This window comes from Plectropomus leopardus, chromosome 3 (genome assembly GCF_008729295.1).
Source record: "Plectropomus leopardus isolate mb chromosome 3, YSFRI_Pleo_2.0, whole genome shotgun sequence".
NCBI classification, from domain to species: domain Eukaryota; kingdom Metazoa; phylum Chordata; class Actinopteri; order Perciformes; family Serranidae; genus Plectropomus; species Plectropomus leopardus.
Window position 1 is genome coordinate 3799295 of NC_056465.1, and position 20757 is coordinate 3820051.

The 20757-nt window shown below is 39.5% G+C and overlaps 1 protein-coding gene across 1 annotated transcript in view; it reads left to right on the top strand.

Moving 5' to 3' along the window:
* Nucleotides 1-20757, top strand: part of LOC121962737 (inactive N-acetylated-alpha-linked acidic dipeptidase-like protein 2) — a 498032-nt gene extending 477275 nt beyond the window's left edge. Inside the window, exons 15-16 of the mRNA XM_042513024.1 lie at nucleotides 2688-2886; nucleotides 20511-20757. Coding sequence (XP_042368958.1) covers nucleotides 2688-2886; nucleotides 20511-20757 — 446 coding nt within the window. The remainder of the gene's footprint in view (nucleotides 1-2687; nucleotides 2887-20510) is intronic.

Consider the following 20757-nt stretch of genomic DNA (forward strand, 5'->3'; position numbering starts at 1 on the left):
TTTGCAGATGATGTGGTTCTTTTGGTTTCATCAAAACATGACCTCCATCATTCAATGGGGTGGTTTGCACAAATTTGCCCAGATGAGCATCAGTACTACTAAGTCTGAGACCACGGTTCTCTGCCATAGATAGATTGCTTGCCTCCTGGACGCCTCTGGTTTTCCGGGCACGTCCAACTGGTTGGAACATGCTGGAGGAATTTACATTTCCCCTGACCTGGGAATGTCTCTGGTTTCCCAAGAAGGATTTGGAAAACATTGCTGGGGAGAGGGATGTCTTGAATACTTGTTTAGCCTGCTTCCCCTGCGCCCTGGCCCCAGATAAGTGAATGTAAATGGATGGATGGATGGATGGATGGATAATGTATTTCATGATACTTACCATATCTATCCATAATCTGTACTAGTTTACGAGGAGGAGATGAGGGCACTTAAACTTATCTCACTCAACATTTGGCAATAGGCAATTCATATCCTTTTGAACATCCTTCATCATGCTTCTTGGAATGTTATCGTCAGAGGAGAAGTTGGATAACATCACTCAATGGAAACAAGCTTTGGACAAATCTGTAATGGAAATTGTCTGTTGATCTCATTTACACCTGTTGTTAACATGCAGTCTGCATATGGATATGTTATCTGAGTAATAATATGTGATCTTGGTTCTTTGCACTTTCACCTGGTATTGATCAGACTCATAGCCCGCAATGTGATCAGATCTAACAGAGGCTGGCTAATACAGGGTGGAAATATGGCATTCCACCAGCCACATATCTTAATTCTGAGTCAGCAAATTTGATCAATGTCATTACATATTTGAAATTAGCACATTAATTAGTTTTTACTGTTTTAAAAAAATATATTGAGAATTATTTCAAATAAAGATAATACAATATGAAATGAACTGCAAAACTATTTTGTATTCTGTTGAACCCCGTTTCAACCAGGTAGACTAGTTCAGTTCAGTTTACGTTACGAAAATTTGTGGATGGTACCAATGAAACCAGTCCTAAACGTCCCCAATTTTTTGTTACCCCTTTGTTGGGGTACCTTGCACACAGCTCTGGTACTAAAGGCTTGAGCTAGAAACGCTGCAGTCCATTGACTGGTCAGTATAGAATCAACAGTCTGCGCTGCTTGCTGAGCTGTGGCTGCTTCAACCATCATCCATCAACACACCTTTAAATTTTATTGTGACAACTTTGACAACTCCATCTCGTTTTTATTTGACACACTTCTATTGATGATTGGATTTTCAAATGTTTAAAAAAATGTCAATTAATTTTGACTGCATTATGTTAAGGACATATATTCTAATCCTCACTTGGAGAAAAACAAAACAAACAAACAAACAAACTTATTGGAGCATTGTTCCTGTGCGATGGGGCAGCACTAAACCCCTGCTGTTGCCTAAGAAGGACTCAGTGCACAAACCTGCTATTTTTTAATATCCCATTGAATATTTAATTATGTATTTAACATTGTTTATATAGAATTATTTTATTTTTAATCCATTTTTTTAGGTAATTTCCTTTTCCTTGGTTTTATTTTATTTATTTATTTCTTACTTTAGTTGGATGGAGAGGGAAGGATGGAACGGGAGATCGACAGGCGGATCGGTGCAGCGTCTGCAGTAATGCGGACTCTGCACCGGTCTGTCTTGGTGAAGAGGGAGCTGAGCCGAAAGGCAAAGCTCTCGATTTACCAGTCGATCTTCGTTCCTACCCTCACCTATGGTCATGAGCTTTGGGTAGTGACCGAAAGAACAGGATCGCGGGTACAAGCGGCCGAAATGAGTTTCCTCCGTAGGGTGGCTGGGCTCTCCCTTAGAGATAGGGTGAAAAGCTCGGTCATCCGGGAGGAGCTCGGAGTAGAGCCGCTGCTCCTCCGCATTGAGAAGAGCCAGATGAGGTGGCTCGGGCATCTAATTAGGATGCCTCCAGGACACCTCCCTGGTGAGGTGTTCAGGGCACGTCCTACTGGTAGGAGGCCCCGGGGAAGACCCAGGACATACTGGAGAGACTACGTCTCACAGCTGGCCTGGGAACGCCTCGGGGTCCCCCGGGAAGAGCTGGACGAAGTGGCCGGGGAGAGGGAAGTCTGGGTTTCCCTGCTTAGGCTGCTGCCCCCGCGACCCGACCCCGGATAAGCGGAAGAAAATGGATGGATGGATGGGTGGATAGTTGGATGGATGGATGGATGGAGGGATGGATGGGGTTGTGTATGTATTTTGCTGCTGGTATTTTTTTGTATTTTTTTTCTATTTTCTTACTCATTGCCTTCTTCCCATGTTTTTGAAAGAAATCAAGCCAATTTGCCCAGGTTGCCCAGGTCTTCCTCAAAACATAAACTCATCTCAGCTGATGGGAAAAACACTCATTATACCACATTAATAATATCATTGCTCAAAGTTTTGTCACCCTGACATCATGTTGTATGTTTTTGTGAGTTGGGTTGCCAAAAGCCCTTCAAGGCATAAAAGTACATTGCACAAGTTTGGTTGAAACTGTGTCACAGAGATTTTACAAGACCACACTGAGCTTCAACTTGGAACCAGTGTTTTGGTCTTTCATCTAATGCTAATATATTGCTTATATATTTCAGTCAAAGCCTAAAGTTCAGGTCAGTTTTTTCATGTGGTGTTTATGTTTTTTCTGTTTTCCCCCCTGTGCTGTATATGTGTCTAGACAAGAGTGTGGTAACTCAGCCCATGCTGTCCTCCGCCTCCTCTCTGAGAGACCACGCAGCTTTCTTCCAGTCAGAAACGATGCGGCCGGCAAACGATCCTAAAGAGCGTGACCCCTCCCACGTGCGAATGTTGAATGATGTGCTCCGTGACCTGGAGAAGAGCTTCATCCTCCCACAGACACTGCCTGGAGTGTACAGGTAGGAGACAAGCTACTGTCTCACAGCTGCAACCCAGGAACACACAAGTGCGCATGCACACACACACACACACACACACAGTTTGAACAGTTTCAAAATGTATGAAATTATGTTGCAAGCTCAAGACTTCAAAATCAAAGATAATAACCTTCAAACCCTTTGAAACCTGAGCAAACTGGTTGAATTTCTTTTAAAAACATGGCAGAAAATACCTAAAAATTAGTAAGAAGTTATTATTAAGTACAAGAAAATTACTTGAAAATTGGTTAAGAAAAAAAAAGAAAGTTAAAAAAAACAAGGAAATGTCTTGGAAAAGATGCTTCAAAATTATATTAATCATAATTTTAAATATGAAATTATGATACTTTCCCCTAGCTTCTTTTCTTTTTTCCCCAGACATTTTTCCCTAGCTCTTAAAAAAATAATATTCTAAATCTATTAATTTTTTTTTAATTTGTTGAATTTTCTTACCAAGTTGCTCATTGCCTTTTTGCCCCCTATGTTTTTAAAAGAAATCGTACCAAATTGCTCAAAAGTTTGAATACTTGTGAAAGGCATCTGAAAGCAAGACAAGGAAAGTGTTGTTGCAAGTCCCTTCTAGCAATGTTTGTCTTTGTGTTCTGTTTATACAGCTTTCCATGGGTTAACAGGTCCTTTCTATACCTTCTTCTAGCAACGAAATTAGTCTAAGCATTAGCATTAATCAGCATTAAAAAGTTTTAAATTGGAGCTGGCTAAATTTTCAGGTAACCTGAACAACAACCATCTCAGAAAGATTTTCCCCATTTGGCACACTAATCAGTGGGCTCCATCTCGCCACTGTTAGCTCAGTTGCTCCTCCTGCCTCCCCATTAACTCGGCTCTGTTATTTGCACAGTCTCACATCCCCTCTCAGCCCTCTGGAAATTGTTGAGCCTTTGAATTTGTTTGTTTTTGTAAACAAAAACTGCAGTGTTTAATGCGCCAAATGCACTTCCTTCATCACAAAACATTGGCAAAAATGGCTTTTTTGAAGATTTTGAAACTGCTTTGTTGACACCAAATTTTGCCTGCTGTTAGTCTTCCTCCCTCCCTGTGGTTTCTAAGTGTGTTACTGCCACCAACTGTTGATCAGAGGGATGAAATGAATGCATGGGCAGGAATGAGTGTTGTATGGCCTTGAGTGTGTGTTTGTGCATAAGATACAAACACAATCTGCTAAAACTTTGCTCTTTAGCATAATTTGTGGTCAAAAAGTCCATAGGGACCCTTTAAAATTACAGTTACACAGAAAAAATATTATGTGTGCAGGGATTTTAACAGAATATTGCACAAACTACACAAATAACCTGTACCTATACACAGTGATGGGCAGTACTGTACTTAAGTACAGTTTTAAGTATCTGTACTTCACTTGAGTGTTTTTTTTGGGAAACTTAAAACATTGTAGGTGAGAAATAGACAGCAACAGAATCTTGATTTATTTTTAATCAATGCTGTCTAGTTCGACAATCTGACCGCAGTTCACGAGCAGTGATTGACAGGACTGACGGCTGCTTGACTCCAACCAGAGCTGATTCTGATTGGTTGTTTCTGTGAGCCACGGCAAACTCTGGCAAATGCCTTATTTTCTTCACAGATTATCCGTCTCATACTTTTGTGTGGATGTAGTATGTGTGTGTGTGTGTGTGTGTGTGTGTGTGTGTGATGATAGTTTAAGCATATATGACAATAAGTTATTTTTTTTTTATTCAAGGTAGGCTACTGACTGTAGCTTTAATGTCAAACCATTCTCTTTTTAAGCCCACAACGTTATGATTTTGGGTTGTCCATCTATATGTCCATCCTTCTGTCTGGACCATTCTTGTGAGCAAAATATCTCAAGAACGCAGAAGAATTTATTAGAAGTTGACACAAAAGATCACTTGGACTCAATGATGAACTAATCAGATTTAATGAGATTTTGGTGGTCAAAGGTCAAAGGTTAAGGTCACTGTGACCTTGTGTGCCTAAATTTTGTGAATTCAATTTCTCAAGAATACCTTGAGAGACTTTTTTAAAATTTCAAACATTCACTTGGACTCAAGGATAAACTAATTAATTTGAGTAGTCATAGTTCAAAGGTCAAGGTCATTGTGACCTTGCATCTGTCTCATTCACGTTGAGGGAAATTGGCATTTGGCGATTTTATCAATGTGGCAAAATGTTCAAGTAGACTCAAGGATTAGCTGATTAGATTTTGGTGGTAAAATGTCAAGGTCACACTGACCTTCGATTCATACGTGGTCCCAAGGATTAAATTATTTAGAATATGGTATTTGAAGGTCAAGGTCAATGTGACCTTGCATCTGTCTCATTCTCAGGAACCTAATATCTGAAGCTGTTCGTAAGACAATTTCATAGAATTTGGCACAAATGTCCATTTGGACTCTGGAATCAACTGATTAGACTCTGGTGGCTGTAGGTCAAGGTCATGGTCACCTCATAAAACATGTTTTTGGCCAGAACTCAAGAAATCATATGCTTATATTTCACACAAATATCTAACAGGACATAATGATGAAGTTCTGACATTTAATATCCAAGAGGTCTGGCCATTACCTAAAATTTAGGTATAGTGATAATTAAAATGTGTTCTGAGTTTGTCACATCACAGAAAGATGTGTTATCAAACACCTGACCAAAGTTGAATGACCAAAAAATAAGTATGTAAAAGAAGGTCTCAAAATCATTAAAAAAATGCACAGTGGGGCGGCTGTGGCTCAGAGGTAGAGCGGGTCGTCCTCTAATCGGCTGGTCAGCGGTTTGATCCCCAGCTCCTCCAACATGTTGAAGTGTCCTTAGGCAAGATACTGAACCCCAAATTGCTCCCAATGTTGCGTCATCGGAGTGTAAGTGTGTGTGAATGGTTCCTGAGTAGCAGGTGGCACCTTGTACGGTAGCCTCGGCCGCCAATGTGAATGTGTGTGTGAATGGGTGAATGTGACATGTAGTGTTAAAGTGCTCTGAGTGGTCAATAAGACTAGAAAACCGTTATTCAAGTATAGACCATTACAGTATTCTCTGATCTGAAATGCTGGGGGCATGTCCGCCAGAGGAGCGGAGGTCACGCCCAATCGTGGGACTATACTAACGATGCTTCTCCTTTTTGTACTGCGACATTGTCAGGGGCAGGGTTATGCTGAGTATAGTTCCAGTGTTTCATGGAGCTATGGTTTTAGGCCCGCCCAAAAAATCTTAAAACAGGAAAATGGTGACAAAACACTTAACCATCTCACTCCACAATTCAGTACTATATAGTAAAGGTAAAGTAAAGTAGTAGTATAAAGTATAAAGTATAGTAAACATGTTTTCAACAATCAGTTTCCAACATTTATAATGTGTTTTGATACAAATCTCTGAATTCGCTTTACAAAGACTTTAACGTAACATCTCAGGAACAGAAGTGGAAACATTTAGTCAGATACTGAAATGACAGTGACACTAATCTGGGGTGCCCACCATGAAACTGTGCTGAGATCCTCTGTGCTGCAGGAGGAAGATGTGTGAAGTGCAACTTTACTGGTTTGTGGAGGCATACAGCTGCATGATGGTATTTTGAGTTACTTCTGCCATGGTACAGCTCTGTAGTGACAGGCTGTCACAACTAATTGATCAGGTTACACTGACTCCTGAACAGGTCACATTCAAGACAAGAAATTCAGGAGAAAAAAATTGGGCAGTTGAGAGGGTTTGTTGAATCCAACACTAGTATGAGAAAACCCCATTGGGAAAAATAGAGGTTTGGGACTGTTTACGTGTTTTTGGAAGGGGTTTGTCATTTGTCTGACTCACCATCTAATAGACCAATGAACCTTGAACAGATATAATGTGAAAAGTGTTTAGAAAAGTCTGCTCAGGTTCTTGGTTATACTTTTAACAAAAATTGTGTTTTAATGGAGGTCGAGCAGTAATGTGATTAGAAGTGATTGCTGGAATATGATGATGGGAAAATGGCAAAAGCCGGTCAAGTCAGTGAAGAAAAAACATTACTTTTAGAGTGATTTGTCTTCATGAAGTTACTGCCACGTGTGACATTGAAGGCACACAACTTTATATGGTGGCAAGAACTAATTCTCACACCAGCTCTGTAGTGCATCTTTTGTGTTCGTTGTATTCTGAAGTAAGTAAGCTTCCACTGCATTATTTTGAGACAGTTTGGTTATTCGTTGATTGTCTAAGTCAAGGAGAGTTAGGTGATGACATGGTATGTTAAAAGTAAGCACCTGCAAACCCCCCCCCGGCATTATTTATATTCATGATTTGATTCCAAAAGGTCTTTTGAATCTGATCTGCTGCCATCAATTAGGCAATTCAAAAGGCCTTTGTTGGCTATTTGGTGTGCAAAAGCCCTTTACTGTGATGATGTAATGGTGAGAAACAAGGCAATATTGAGCCCAGAGATTGTAGTAGTGGCCGACTGATGTTGAACAAATGTAGTGGAAAGCTGGCTCATTGAGAGCAAGCTGGCAGACCAACAACAAGGTGGTAGGTTACACCTGTTTGAACACAATGGCCTGTAGCCTGGATAGCCATGACTCATCCAAACAGTTCCAACTCTGCCTGGGAAACATTTGGAACACCGGTAGTCATTTTGGGACAGCAATGCCTGAGACCAGACCTTGGAATTCAAATTTGCTGATCACATTGAAATTTACAGTAAGGGTCTGGCAGCAGTTATGGGGATAGGAGAGGAGCTGAATCACATATTTGATATTATGAAAAAAGTTTCATCATTTCCAGTGTCATTAATATTTTATTTACTTTGGATGAGGCATGCAAACGAATACAAATTTGTTGTTTGGAAATTAACACATAATGCACTCTGAAAAGATATGAAAAAGATTTTGAAGAAAATATGTTATTCTCTCCCCACTTTATCTCATTTGTCATAAACATCCAGCCCCTTCCTCTGTGATTTAGAATTGACTGGAAACACAGACAAAATGGTTTCCTTAGACTGAAGTCAATGTTTAGTGTGAAACATGGAATCATATAATCATAACAAAAGGTACCTCAGACAATCAGTACTGAGATTTGGGCAGTCTGGTATGAATACAGCACAATATTAGTACTTTGAATCTCATATTTTCTGCCTGAGTGGAAAGGGAGGTCACACTAAAAACTTGCAGAGTTAACCTTTTGAAGTTGTTTCATTCTGAAATCTTTGCATTTTTATTGTATACATATTTCCTGTATGTTCTGGTTGTATTTCAGTATCGAGACCACTGAAAAATAAATATGTGTTATCATTATAACCTTGCTAAAATAAAAAAGTTTAAGGTGGCCTCAGATTTTGCACATTACTGTATGAACAGTATATAAATGTTTAGGAATAGCACTTTTTTGAACAAATCACTGTTAAAGACTGTAACATACCTGAGGTGGATGGGGTAACTGTATGGGATGAAGTTTTGCTTGATGTTATGTTATGTTATGAAAAATCGCTTGTGTTTCCATGCGTGCGTGCAAAACTGTTTTTGCACTTGTGAGAGCAGGACTCCTGCATGTGTGTGTTTGTGCATGCGTGTGTGTGGCAGCACTGACCCCACCCGCCCCTCGCACACACTGCAGAGCTCTCCTCTGTTAGTGTGTAATTGTTTTAATCTTGTTGCAAATTATAAGTTGAGGTGGTGAGATGAAAACTGTAAAACATAACATTTATGTAATCTTAAAAAACAAGAAATATGTTTTCTTTAAATCTCCAATACTGATAGCAGAACCATTAACGTCAGAGCTTATCAATACTGCAGTCTCTAATAATTTGGCACCGGGGGCCTGTTTAATACCTGGTTTCAGTACCGATCCCTACTCTTTGGGGATTCCTCTTGGTGAAAAGTCTTGTTGTGTGTGACCCCCTATGGCCGGGCAGTCATGTAATGTGAAAACAACAGCAACTTCAAGACTCCAGATTACATTACAGCCAGCAGCATAGTGTGAACAGTGCAGTGATCTGACTACTTTAGAAGTCATGTAGTGTGACCTTAGCTTTAGGCTGCATCTCAAAAAGGCTGAGAGAGCTTGTCTTTTGAGTTTGCAGCTTTCTCTTTTTTTTTCTTTTTATAAAAATAAAAACTTAAAACTAGTCTAATTTTCATCTGGATCTCTGCTTATTGTAAACAGGAAAAATGAAACAGACTAAAATTTAAGATATCGGTAGAGAACTGTCAACAAGTTGTTATCCCAAGTCTTCACATGTTGTGGCTTTGCAGTGGACTTCCATGTCTACATATAAGTCTTCAGGTATTCTTCTGCATCTGCTATTGATGTTCCGGGATGCTGCTGCTGTGATGTCAACACAAGCACATGGTGGTATTACGCTACATGTGGTTATATTTAAGCAACAAAAGCACACAGCAACCAACGCCGGGACGTCAACAAATGCACATTGCCACAAATGTTTAGCATTAGGGAAAGGAGGCACATTGTAAGGTGTAGAAGAATACCATCACATTTAGATGGATAGTGGACACTGGACTCCAGCATGAAATTCTGGGGTTTGTATGATCAATCCACTTCCCCTCCCACCCACCCTACAGGGACCTTTGTGCTCATTGTATTACTTCTTCACCTGAAGCATTTCAACCTGATGCTGTCCAACGGTGTATCATGCGGACGCGACAGGTACAGTCTGTCCATCCATTTATCACGCTGCTGTAACAGGTGCTGTCCAGCAGCATATAACACCACGAAAGTGTCTGACCAACTGCGTTCTCAGCTGATAACCTCCAGTGGCGTATCATGTGGATGCAAAAGGTGGCTTTTGGCGTTGGGATCGTGCGCAGAAAGCACTGCCAAATTGGCTGTATTTGATGACTTAAGAATGAGAACAAGCAAGAATTATCTCACACAGGATATGAAGCAACAACCGCACCTACTTTAACATCAGAATATTGATAACAATGTATGTTTGTGAATGCATACAGATAGTAGCTTAGTGCTCCCCCTAACAAGGATCCAACATGTCCAAAAAAAAAAAAAATGGTGGCAACATATTTACTGGCTAGTATTCTCTGACTTTAAAGTCATGATGGTGACCATGATAATAGTAATAAATCTAAAAACATACAAAGTTAGACTCAGCAAAACACTTAATCCTCCCTCTTTTCTGACCCCCTCTCCCCACCCTAACAATTTCCACACAGTCCCTAAATCACATGCTGTCCTATACTGTAGCAGCCATGATATAAATCCCCCAGCAGCCATCTATCTTACATTGGTGGCATCCACTTCTTTTTCAGCTTGTTCTACATATGGAGCAGAACAGCAATAATGTAATGGAAAACTTGAGCTTCACAGTGAACACATATTTATTCCTTCTGACAAAAAAGCCAAAAGGAAAATAATTTACTCACAACAGTGTCTGATTTTTTTTCCAAGCAGCAGCTTTTCAGGGCAGAGCAGCAGTAATTCATTGGCTTTGCACAGAGAGTGGGAGCTGCAGATTAGTTGGTGAAGTTATTTTAGTCAAACTGTCCGGCTGAAGAATAAACACAATAAATCATATCAAATCACATTTAGTCGGGGGACGGCTGACCTTGACTGATAGTGGAGACTTTTTCTCAGCGACTATATTTCTGTTTCCTAACAGTAACACCTCTGTTCTGTTTGATTTTAGCATCCTCAGAGTGTCTGTTACACACTTTGTCTTCCCCCACAGCTTTTTAGCTGTCTACTCTTCACCAAGACTCCAGCAGAATAAATGGCTTCTGCTGTTCAGTGTTATTCACAGTTTATGGCAGTAATAGACATGTTAATTGTCCTAGACTGCCATTAGCATCCAAGCTAAAATTAGCTGCTCCATCATGCTCGGAGAGCATTAAGGCTTAATAGCGCTAATTTATAAAGGAAGTTACCATTTCCTCACAGGACTGAGACAATTAGACAAAGAGCGCTGAACACTTTTCAAAATGTTTTCTTTGACGGTTTATGTCTGGTTTTTTTTTTTGCAACACAACCTAAGGTACATTTTTAAGCATCATAAACACACAATTATGACACTTTTGGTGTGGTAGAACAGTAACACGTATTCATAATGACGCCTGTGATTTGTATTTTTGTGGTTATGTGCATGATAACTAACATCTCATTAAACTGCACACTGAGACTTGAAAGACTCTAGAGAATCCCATCCACGGTTGTGAAGGGTACTTGGTAAGTCAGTACAGATCTGTTTGTGGCCGAGCTGTAAATATTTCAATTCAAAGATGCACCTGCTGCTGACACTGGAATGAGATTCAGGATAATAAGTGCTCTTGGTCACCAGCAGGTCGCTGGGTGGTCCTGCTGCGTGCCCTGAAGGGTTGGAACTCTCATTTGTATCCAGAGTTATACATCTGCAAAGTTGAGCAACTGCAGTCTTGACTAAGAATCAGTACACTACTACAGAACACTGCAGTGGACACAACACATTATACACATATATTTTTCTGAATAATTGTGTAGTTTACCGATCAGATCATTTGGATCACTGACTTTCAACCTGGGTGTCCAGACCTCCACTCGGGACCAGCAAAGCTTTTTGGCAGGTCTGGTTTTGAAAGGGTTTAAGAATCTTTTGTTAAAATTATACAATATGCCTATATCGCAGCATCTCATTCATTTCTGTGAATAAAAATAAGCAGTTAAAACTACCAAAAAGTTAATAAAACAATTGCCAAGGGTCAGGGGGAAGAAAATACGAAATTTGTAAAAAAGAGGATTACGGGGTGGCCTCTAGCTCACCTGCTAGAGTGTGCACCCCATATGTCGAGGCATCCCCAAAAAATAAAAATTATTTACAAAGATTACAAAGTCTGTGTGATTGTTAAAAATCAAAAAGTATGTAAGAAAGGCAGAACACTGTATATGAAGTTGCTGAAATTATCAGGAAAACTCATCTCTGATGCCATATTAACAGGAAATAATTGCTCAAAATAATTCCAATTTCCCATTTTACACAAACTCGTTACACAAACTTGTTTTGGACTTTAATTGTTATGCATGGAATATAATTAAGCAATATCACATGAGAGGGAGTGATGTCGAACTGTATATCATCACGGCTGTGATTCAGATGCCGAAGATAATCACAGCCATGATGATATACAGTCCAACATCCAGACCTAAAGTGTGATATTGGTTTTATACAACAGTTCTACAAGCGTCTTTTATTAGCTCACAGTAAAAAGTGATAACAGATTATGATTTATTTGTTTATTTAAGGATTTTTTTTGGTTCCACTGACACAAATAGTTCAGCAACTGCTGGAAGTGACAGCTGTTGCCTAGCAATGCATAAACATTTTCCTGCATGTTGCTTGCTAATCTGCGTTAGCTCAGTCTTCATGTTCTGCACAGAGCAGATGCTCAGTATCATGCACAATTATCTCTTTGTTTTCAGTGATAACAGACACTTTGGCAGCCTATGTGATTCAGATGAGTTAGTTTGATCTGACAGTTCGTCACTCCAGTGTGTGTCCACTCACTGCTGTGATCTCCGTCACCTTGAGTCCCGTATCAGACAGTATGTGTGTGTGTGTGTGTTTGTTCGTGTCTCTCACGCTGTGGATAGTGTCAGACAAGTGTGTCCCTGTCTCGCTGCACATCCTGTGGTTACATTAGATAATTACCAACTGATAGTGTGAGCCTAATTAACGGATTTTGAACAGCTGTCAAGCAGAGTGATACAGTTAAAAGTTAACAGTCCGAGTCATGTTGTGCTGTATATCATCATTTATGGAATGCATTTCAACCAATCAAATTGCTTGGGCCAAATAACTGTTGTATAATATGAATTATCCATAAAATATGTCACTCAGTCAGGGGTTGTCAGTTGATTCAGTGATAGAAAATGTGCCCAAAAATGGATCCAAATTAAACCTAATGTGTCCCACAGACCCAAGCTCATGAATGCATAAATAACTACCACAGCATTAGACTTCTGTGTCTACATATTAAATTTTAGAAATCCTTCTGCGTCTGTTGTTTATGTTCCTGGATGGCTCTACCAAGATGCCAACAAAAGCACATGTTGGGATCTCACAGCACATAGGTATGTTTAGACAACACAAGCCCATGGCAACCAAAGCCAGGAAGTCAACAAACACAGATGGCACTGATGGTTAGGATTATGGGAAGGAGGCTTATGTTAAGACATATTTAAGAAAACATCACATTCAGGCAAGAATCAGAAACCGGACTTTTGCACAAAAGTCAAGGGTTTGAAGGGGCGTTATTTTAAGTTTGGAATGAGGCTGGTTACTCAGCTGAACACCCTAAACCACTTTGTACTGCTGTGATATCAGTATGTTAGTTCATGGATTTAGGTTTAGGATTTTGTGATCCTTTGCAATTCGGATTTCACTTCCAGTTTCATTAAATATAGTGCAGCACCATCTGCGGGACACTTTTTTAAAAAACTTTTTTATTCTGCTTCCTCTTCCTCTTCACTCCCATCAGTGGACTGGTCAAGTGATTGCAGCCTTCCAAAATATGTTACGTTATGCATTAATTTCTGGCTCATGATTAGGTAGTGCGTGTATGAATGTTGGTGCATTACTTTGTAGGAAAGCAGGTGAACAGTATGAACAGTGCATGAGAACAGCTTACATTTGAACATGGCTGTCTGTGGGGATTGACTGACTTCTGTAGGCAGCATGAAGTAGCCCTTCAAAGAACTGCAGCTTGTAGCACTTCTGTGTTAGCTTCATTTTTCAGCCCCAGGGTTGCTGCTTGCTTGGAACTCCTGCCTTGGGAATCTGAAAGTTTGATCTACCACCTTTAACTTCTACATCCATCCCATTAATGTGCTCCCAGATATAATGTAGCACCAAAATAAACGTTTCCAAATTCACAGAATGTCAGACTTACCCATTAAAAACAGTCACGTTACCGATTTCTGTTCCTAACCTTACACCTAAACCCCACTCCAAATTTCCTGTTGCGAAAGATAGGATAAGCCGAAATGTTCTCACTTTGAAGGTAAACCTTAAATTGTTTCTCACAACGAGGCAGCAGAACATACAGCCACACCATGCTGCTGTCTGCTGGATGGATGCTGCTGCTCCCCTGTGACTGACATCTAGGGCAGCAGACAAAGTTTAAACCCAATTTGTTGTGTTGCAGAGCAGGAGGCAGCCTCAATTAAGGGTGGATGTCGGGCTGCAGAGGGCCGCACCAATCGATAGCAGATGTCTTTATGTACACCCTGAGGTGCTTCAGAAAGACTTCTTTCATAACTGGATATTCACAGACAGACAGGAGATGGCAGTCTTTTGGTTAGGGGACATGGATGGACGAGATCACATTATTTCTCCAAAGCACTTTTGATGTGCATCACTCCCCTTTTTACTCTTTTAAAACTTTATAAAAAATGTTTGCTCTGTTATGATGACTGTAGTTTATAATTGTTGATGCTAGAGATAATATCTGACAAGATGTATATTCCATGGTTAAGAAAGTGGAGGCAAACCATCTTCCATTTCTTAGCTCCTTTATCCTCTCTTACAATCATGAAACTACTTTGAGAGTATTATCCTGTGTTCTTGTCCAGATTAAGTTAAAATACCAAATATCATTTGTTATGTTGTTGAGGGCTGTCCACGCCAAGAATGATAACTGTAACAACAAAAAGATAGTTTTAAATATCATTCCAACTCGAGTGGGTGGTGGAGGCCACACTGCAACTCTATCAACAACAAAAGTGGCATTGTTTTGATCTGTTCTAGAGCGATTTCAACGACAGAAATACTAACAGCCAATCAGAAACTGTCTTATTTAGAAGTCACATGGACCACAAATTGTCTTTTTATGTTGAAGAAGATGTATGAAGCTTTGGACTTTTTTACTGTTTGAGGTTTTTTTTTTTTTATTCCTGTGAATTTAGTCATCAATAACAGATTCGTCTTCCTGACTGTAGCAGATTCTGGCCAATAGACGAAGCTGTTGACTGCTATCAGGAGATGAAGATGAAAGAAAAAAGTCCATAGTGCTGATTGATGATAGATGATGATTTATAGGCTACATAATAAATTTTAAATTTAGATCCAGATCCTCTGAACTTAAAGTGTTCAATTTGGGTGTCATCAGTACATTTCAGGGTTATTTTTCTATAAAATAAAGTTTTAGGAGTGCTTACAATATCAGCTTATTAAATGCAGCTTATCTCTTTCATTTAGGATTTAGGAACAACCTTTAACATGGTCTAATTACTCAATCACAGCTATCAACGCCTGTATGACCTATTATTGGGCTGCAGATTACACAAAAAGGTTATTTTTCCTTGAGACATGCAGCCAAACGCTCTCTGGCACTGACTGGGTCTCTGAAGTTGGTTTTGTCTTTACTGATGACCTCTCTTACCATTGACACAATGTCAGCAAACTGATGTTGACTCAGACCAAAGTGTAAATGAAACTTGTCTTCAGAAGAAGGCAGTTCTCGTAATAGAGCATTTGATTCTCCAAATTCCTGTCGTCTTTGAAGAATTTGGTGAACCCATATCCTTTTAGTTTTGAGCTTGTTTTTCCTCAGCTTCCTAAGCGTACAGTAGCAGCAGCTCATCAACATCCATTTCTTGAGGAGTTCGTAGCCCATACTCTGCACCGCTGTTTACAGAACGTTATCCTTCATCAGTGTGGATCACATCATTATCTTTATAGTTATGCTTATAGTTATGGTGCTTGGTGTGGACGGCCCTTTATTATTGCTATAGTATCCTCTAAATGTCATTAGATATTGCTCTAAAATACCTAAGAAGCTCTGTCTCCTGCATTTTGGCTGCATGTCTGTTTGTATCTTCCAGAGCATTGAAACACTGAAAGCCACTAGAAACAGAACTGTCAGACGGACGAAACATTAGCTCCCTACTGCTGTCTCATTTCCCCTCTCAAACTCTTAACTGTCACCTCTCCACACCTCTCTATTTCTACCTCTATTTTATTTTATTAGTAGCACAAATAACCTCTGTCTCCTGGAAGCACTGTTTAGATAATACACATTTTTTTAATCCCTCCGCACAACAGCTGAGGCCAGAGGCATTATGTTTTCAGGATGTCTGTCCGTCTGTCTGTCAGTATATCCAGCCCATTCTTTTGACAGCAATATCTCAAGAACACCTTGAGGGAATTTCTTCAAATTTAGCATAAACATCCACTTAGACTCCAGGATGAACTGATTAGATTTTGATGGCCATAGGTCAAAGTTCAAGGTCACTTTAACTTTATCTGTCTCATTCATGTGAACACAATATCTCAAGAATACCAAGATGTTTGAAACCGATAGAAGAAGCCAGCTGTGTTTCAGGTTCCCTGTCTGTAAAAGGCTTCTGCCTGTGCGGTGTTAACTGGTGACCTGTCCAGGATGTCTCCTTCCTCTTGTCTGTTGTGAGCTCAGGTAATTCCAGCCTGAGACCATAAACAGGATAAGCAGGTACAGAGAACAGATGGATGATAGTCTCAGTGTAAAAAACAGCAGGCTGTATATCTGACCCACCAATAACCAGTGGGCGAAATGTTCCTTTTTATACAGAGCTGTTTCCCCAACAAAACAAAACCATCCATGAGATTTATTTGTTGTTTAGAGCACAGGGTTACAGCTTTGTACAGGACGTGAGCACAATACTGACCCACAGCACACACACTCCACGTCCTACAGGCAAGATCACTCAACCACCTGTCTGTCTGTCTTTTTTGGTCTTTTTGTCTCTGTCTGTCTCATTCTTCTTCTAGAAATCATATTTTCTTGCTGACTCTTGTTCACAGTCTGAATGCAATATTCCAAGGAGTACAAACAACAGGTTACAAAAAAAATCACCAAAAACTTTATCAAAAATGTAATTTAGGGTCTTACATGCATAATGAAAAGCTTCAAAAATGATCAGACATTAGCCTCAGTTTTTAAATTTGAAATATTGTCATTTTAGTTTTTTCACAGTTTCCTGAAGCTGGATTGATTTAGGCGGGGTTATCCCCAATCCATATCACATAATATGGATAAAGCCAATCAAAAATTCAAAGTCAGCTATCAGTTGATACTAATTTAACATACCAAACTGAAATCCCTCAACGCTGCTTTCAATAGGATGTGTTCAGAAACAGTCACTCTAAATGCCAGAGCCAAACGAAGTTAATGTGTAATGAACCTAACTAGTTTATTATATGAAATAGCACGCTCTGTGGCTTCAAACAACAGCTCTGTCATTTTAGTGCCGAGCGTCAGATTGGATTTATGAATGCAGCTAGAGTCAGAGGGCTGGGACAGATAGAGCTGTACCATGCCGACTCTGCTTTGCTCCATGGCTGTCGTCGTGGAGATGAGAGACCGCTGACAAAGGTGGGATCCAAGGAGGTGTCAATCAAAATGTGATCTGCCACGCCCACACAGTCTGGAGAAATGCTGTTATCCTCAAATGAGCTGTTTTGAACTTGGTTTTCTAATAGTTGGGAACATTTTTTAATTTACATTCAATTTTTTCGCTACAATCGACCCTTCTGCTTAAGCACGAATTTTCTACGATAGAGCGGCACTTAGCATCAGGAAAAGTTGCGTGGACGTGCACTGTATGGACTGACCTTGTGGAGGCCATTTGGACACAAGACTCTGATGCTAATACAAAAAATGCACTGCAGGAATTTGCAGGAACGATGCCTTCTGCAGCAATTCACCAAGCAACTAGATGGAATCTTCATAGTAGCTGTTGATTTTAATAAACTCAGCCCTCAGCTCTAAAGATGTAGGAGGATCAAGGATAATGGTAATTTTGCTTTTTATACTTTGTTCAGAAAATTACCAATACATCTACCTTCTACCTTCGATTTATTTTCACTCAGAATTTTGTAGATACTTAATGAGATACTCAACTTTGATATAATATGTGCATTCTTACTATTTCAAGACACATTTTCAGAGGCTTTCAAAGAGAAAGACTGGAATTTATGCCCATTTAAAAGTTCTAAATTATCATCTAAAAAATCATTTATTCTTCAAATGCACTGCTGATCATGTATCAAACTTTACATCCAGAGCTAGTCCGGGAAGAGGTGTTCCCTTCATTGACACAGAAAGTTACTGTGTGGAGGCTGCAGTGTTAGATGGATGTGGAGCATCTCAGAAGTTGCTGCGGTCTGTGTCTCATCAATGATCTGCAATTAATAGTCTTTTAATTAGCTGTAGCTTGTAAGCTTCTCCTAACCTCAAAAGTTTTCATTGTTCATTATTAAATATATGAACACTGGGTCACAAGACTGTATGTCATTTGAAAGGCTTTGTGTGTAGCTCACAGAGAATTATCCCCGAACTCTGTAGGTTCCCTTTGCTCCCAGAGCATTTTAGCATCTTTTAGCTGGTTTAAGGGTGGTTTATGGCTCATAACTATTTAACGTTATTTATTTATTTTATGTATTTTTAACTTTTTTGCTTTATATTGTTTACTTTGGCTGGTGACATATATGATATGTGATTTTATGCTGTTTTATTGTTGTTGTTTTTTGTCAGGTGACCTTGAGTTTCCCTAATGGCGCCCATAAATAAAATGTGTTATTATTATTATTATTATTATTATTATTATTATTATTATTATTATTATTGTTATTTGGTGTGAAAGGGGAAGAGATAGGGCACGACATACAGCAAAAAGCTACGGGTTGAAATTGAACCCGTGGCTGCTGCGGCAAGGACATAGTCCCATTATATGGGCCCATTATATGGGTGCCAACAGCTACCAGGTGATTCTGTTTTATTTCAGTGTTTGTTGTTTTATTTTTTGTCAAGGTATTTTATCATTGCATGGTAATGCAGTTGAAAGTGCAGACTCATTTGAAAGTCTGCTGCTGATTTATTTGTTCGTCTGCAGGCCACAGATCTAAGTTATGAGAGCTGGCTGCCACGTAGCATTTCATTCAGGAGCTACAATATGTGGGGGAAAAATCACACCCAGAAAATACAGAAAACAGGGACACTGTGGTGAATGTGTTCACTGCCATTTTTGTCAACAAATGACAATAACCTGAATACCCCTAACGCTTAGGGCCCGCTTTAATAATACACAAACTCACACAATTGCTCTGCTATACTATATGTGCTTTTCAATATCAAGCTTTAAAACATATTATACATTCATATGATTTTCTACTTTCATTGAGTTTTTTAAACCAACATTTTTGATCATACATATCAAATACTCAGTCATTTACAGAATTTTAACCCTGTAAATGCTAGGTTTTTGTCATGATGCCACTATGTTTTTAGATCACAAAAACACAAAAAATGAATTGTTTTCAATATGCTACATTACTACATGCAAAGTAGTTGTTTGTTGTTGTTTTTTATGATGAGGATGATAATGATCACAGCCTGGGAAATTTCAATGATTTGCAGCAACAATGGCTGTGTGACAGTGGCAGTGCACCTAGAGGAAATAGTGTGTATTTCTCAGTATGCAAAATATATAGTAATTAGTAAAAACAACAAATTCCAAGGCAGAATCCCAGAATGACACCCAGAAATAATACAAAGCATGTTTTTTATGCTTTGATGGCTGTGGGATCAAAAATTACTGATTGAATGGGTATCAATGACACATTTTCTGCACTAACAGTATGAATGTAACAGTTTTGTTTCCACTGTGTATTTTAGACTTATTATAGGAGTTGTGCTGGGAATTCCAAAATCAAACAAAAATACACAATCTTGCAAAAACGTATGCCATATGTTTGAACAGCCAAAATGATCAAAAAAGAAGAATGAAAAGCGCGAAAAATGCACCAAACAGTCTTTAAGGGTTAAAATACAGGACTAACCTCATTGATATCATGGAAGAGTAGGTACAGTGTCCTCACAGCACTCTGACTTTGAGTCTAAATAGTGTGCTGAAGGTCAGTGTTCCCTCACACCCTACAGCTGGCGACCTGTATCTTAACAGATGAAGAATCACTCCATTTACTCTCTAAGACTGTCTGTTCAGCCACTTTAAGAGAAATCAATGTACTTCTGCCTAGAGGGGAACAGCACTCTGCAGTCTTTGCTTTTCTGACCTACAAATGACTACACTGCTACCCCCAAAGTCTTGTCTGTCTTTGCGTATGTACATTGCTGTATGTGTGTACATGCTGGTCGGTACAACACACAGGAAGTCAAAGACATTGATGCAAATAGTATTGATAATGATGAACTGATAATGTGGCCTTCATTGCCTGTGTTGGCAGGACAGCTCAGTCTCCAGAAGAAAATGGCATTGTATGTTTCTGCAAACTATGAATATTTTCACATTTCATACTAACCAATTTCAACGTTTCTAAAGTGACGTAGTATTTGAACTGACTTTGACTTTGGAGGGGATGGTGGATGGTGTGACACCTAGGTCAGAGACCACTGCAGATCACAGTTCACAACCAAGAAACAACAAAATACATCTGTAGGTCTGTCCGTCCCATTTTCATGAATGCGATGTCTCAATAACACTTTGAGGGAATATCTTCTAATAAGGTACAAATGTCCACTTGGAATCAGTGATGATCTGACTAGATTTAGGTGGTCAAAGGTGAAGGTCACTTTAACCTTGTCTGCCTCATTTCTGTCTGTATGAACTAAGTCATTTATCAACACTTTCCTCTCTCTTTATCTCCATAGGAACCTGTTGTACAGCCTCCCAGGGAAGAGTCCTCAGTTTTCTATCCTCAGGTTTTCACAGGAAGCCGCCCTGCATTGCAGTGTCACCAGCAAAACAGTGAAACACAACTCTGCAGATAGGGAAGTACTTTGCCACAGCACAATGAACCAATCTCTGTCCCTTATTCTCAGGGCCATCCGCTCAGCTGAGAGGCTGGTCTGTTTCGGCTTGGACTTGTTTGAAAATTACCCGAATGACACAATATAA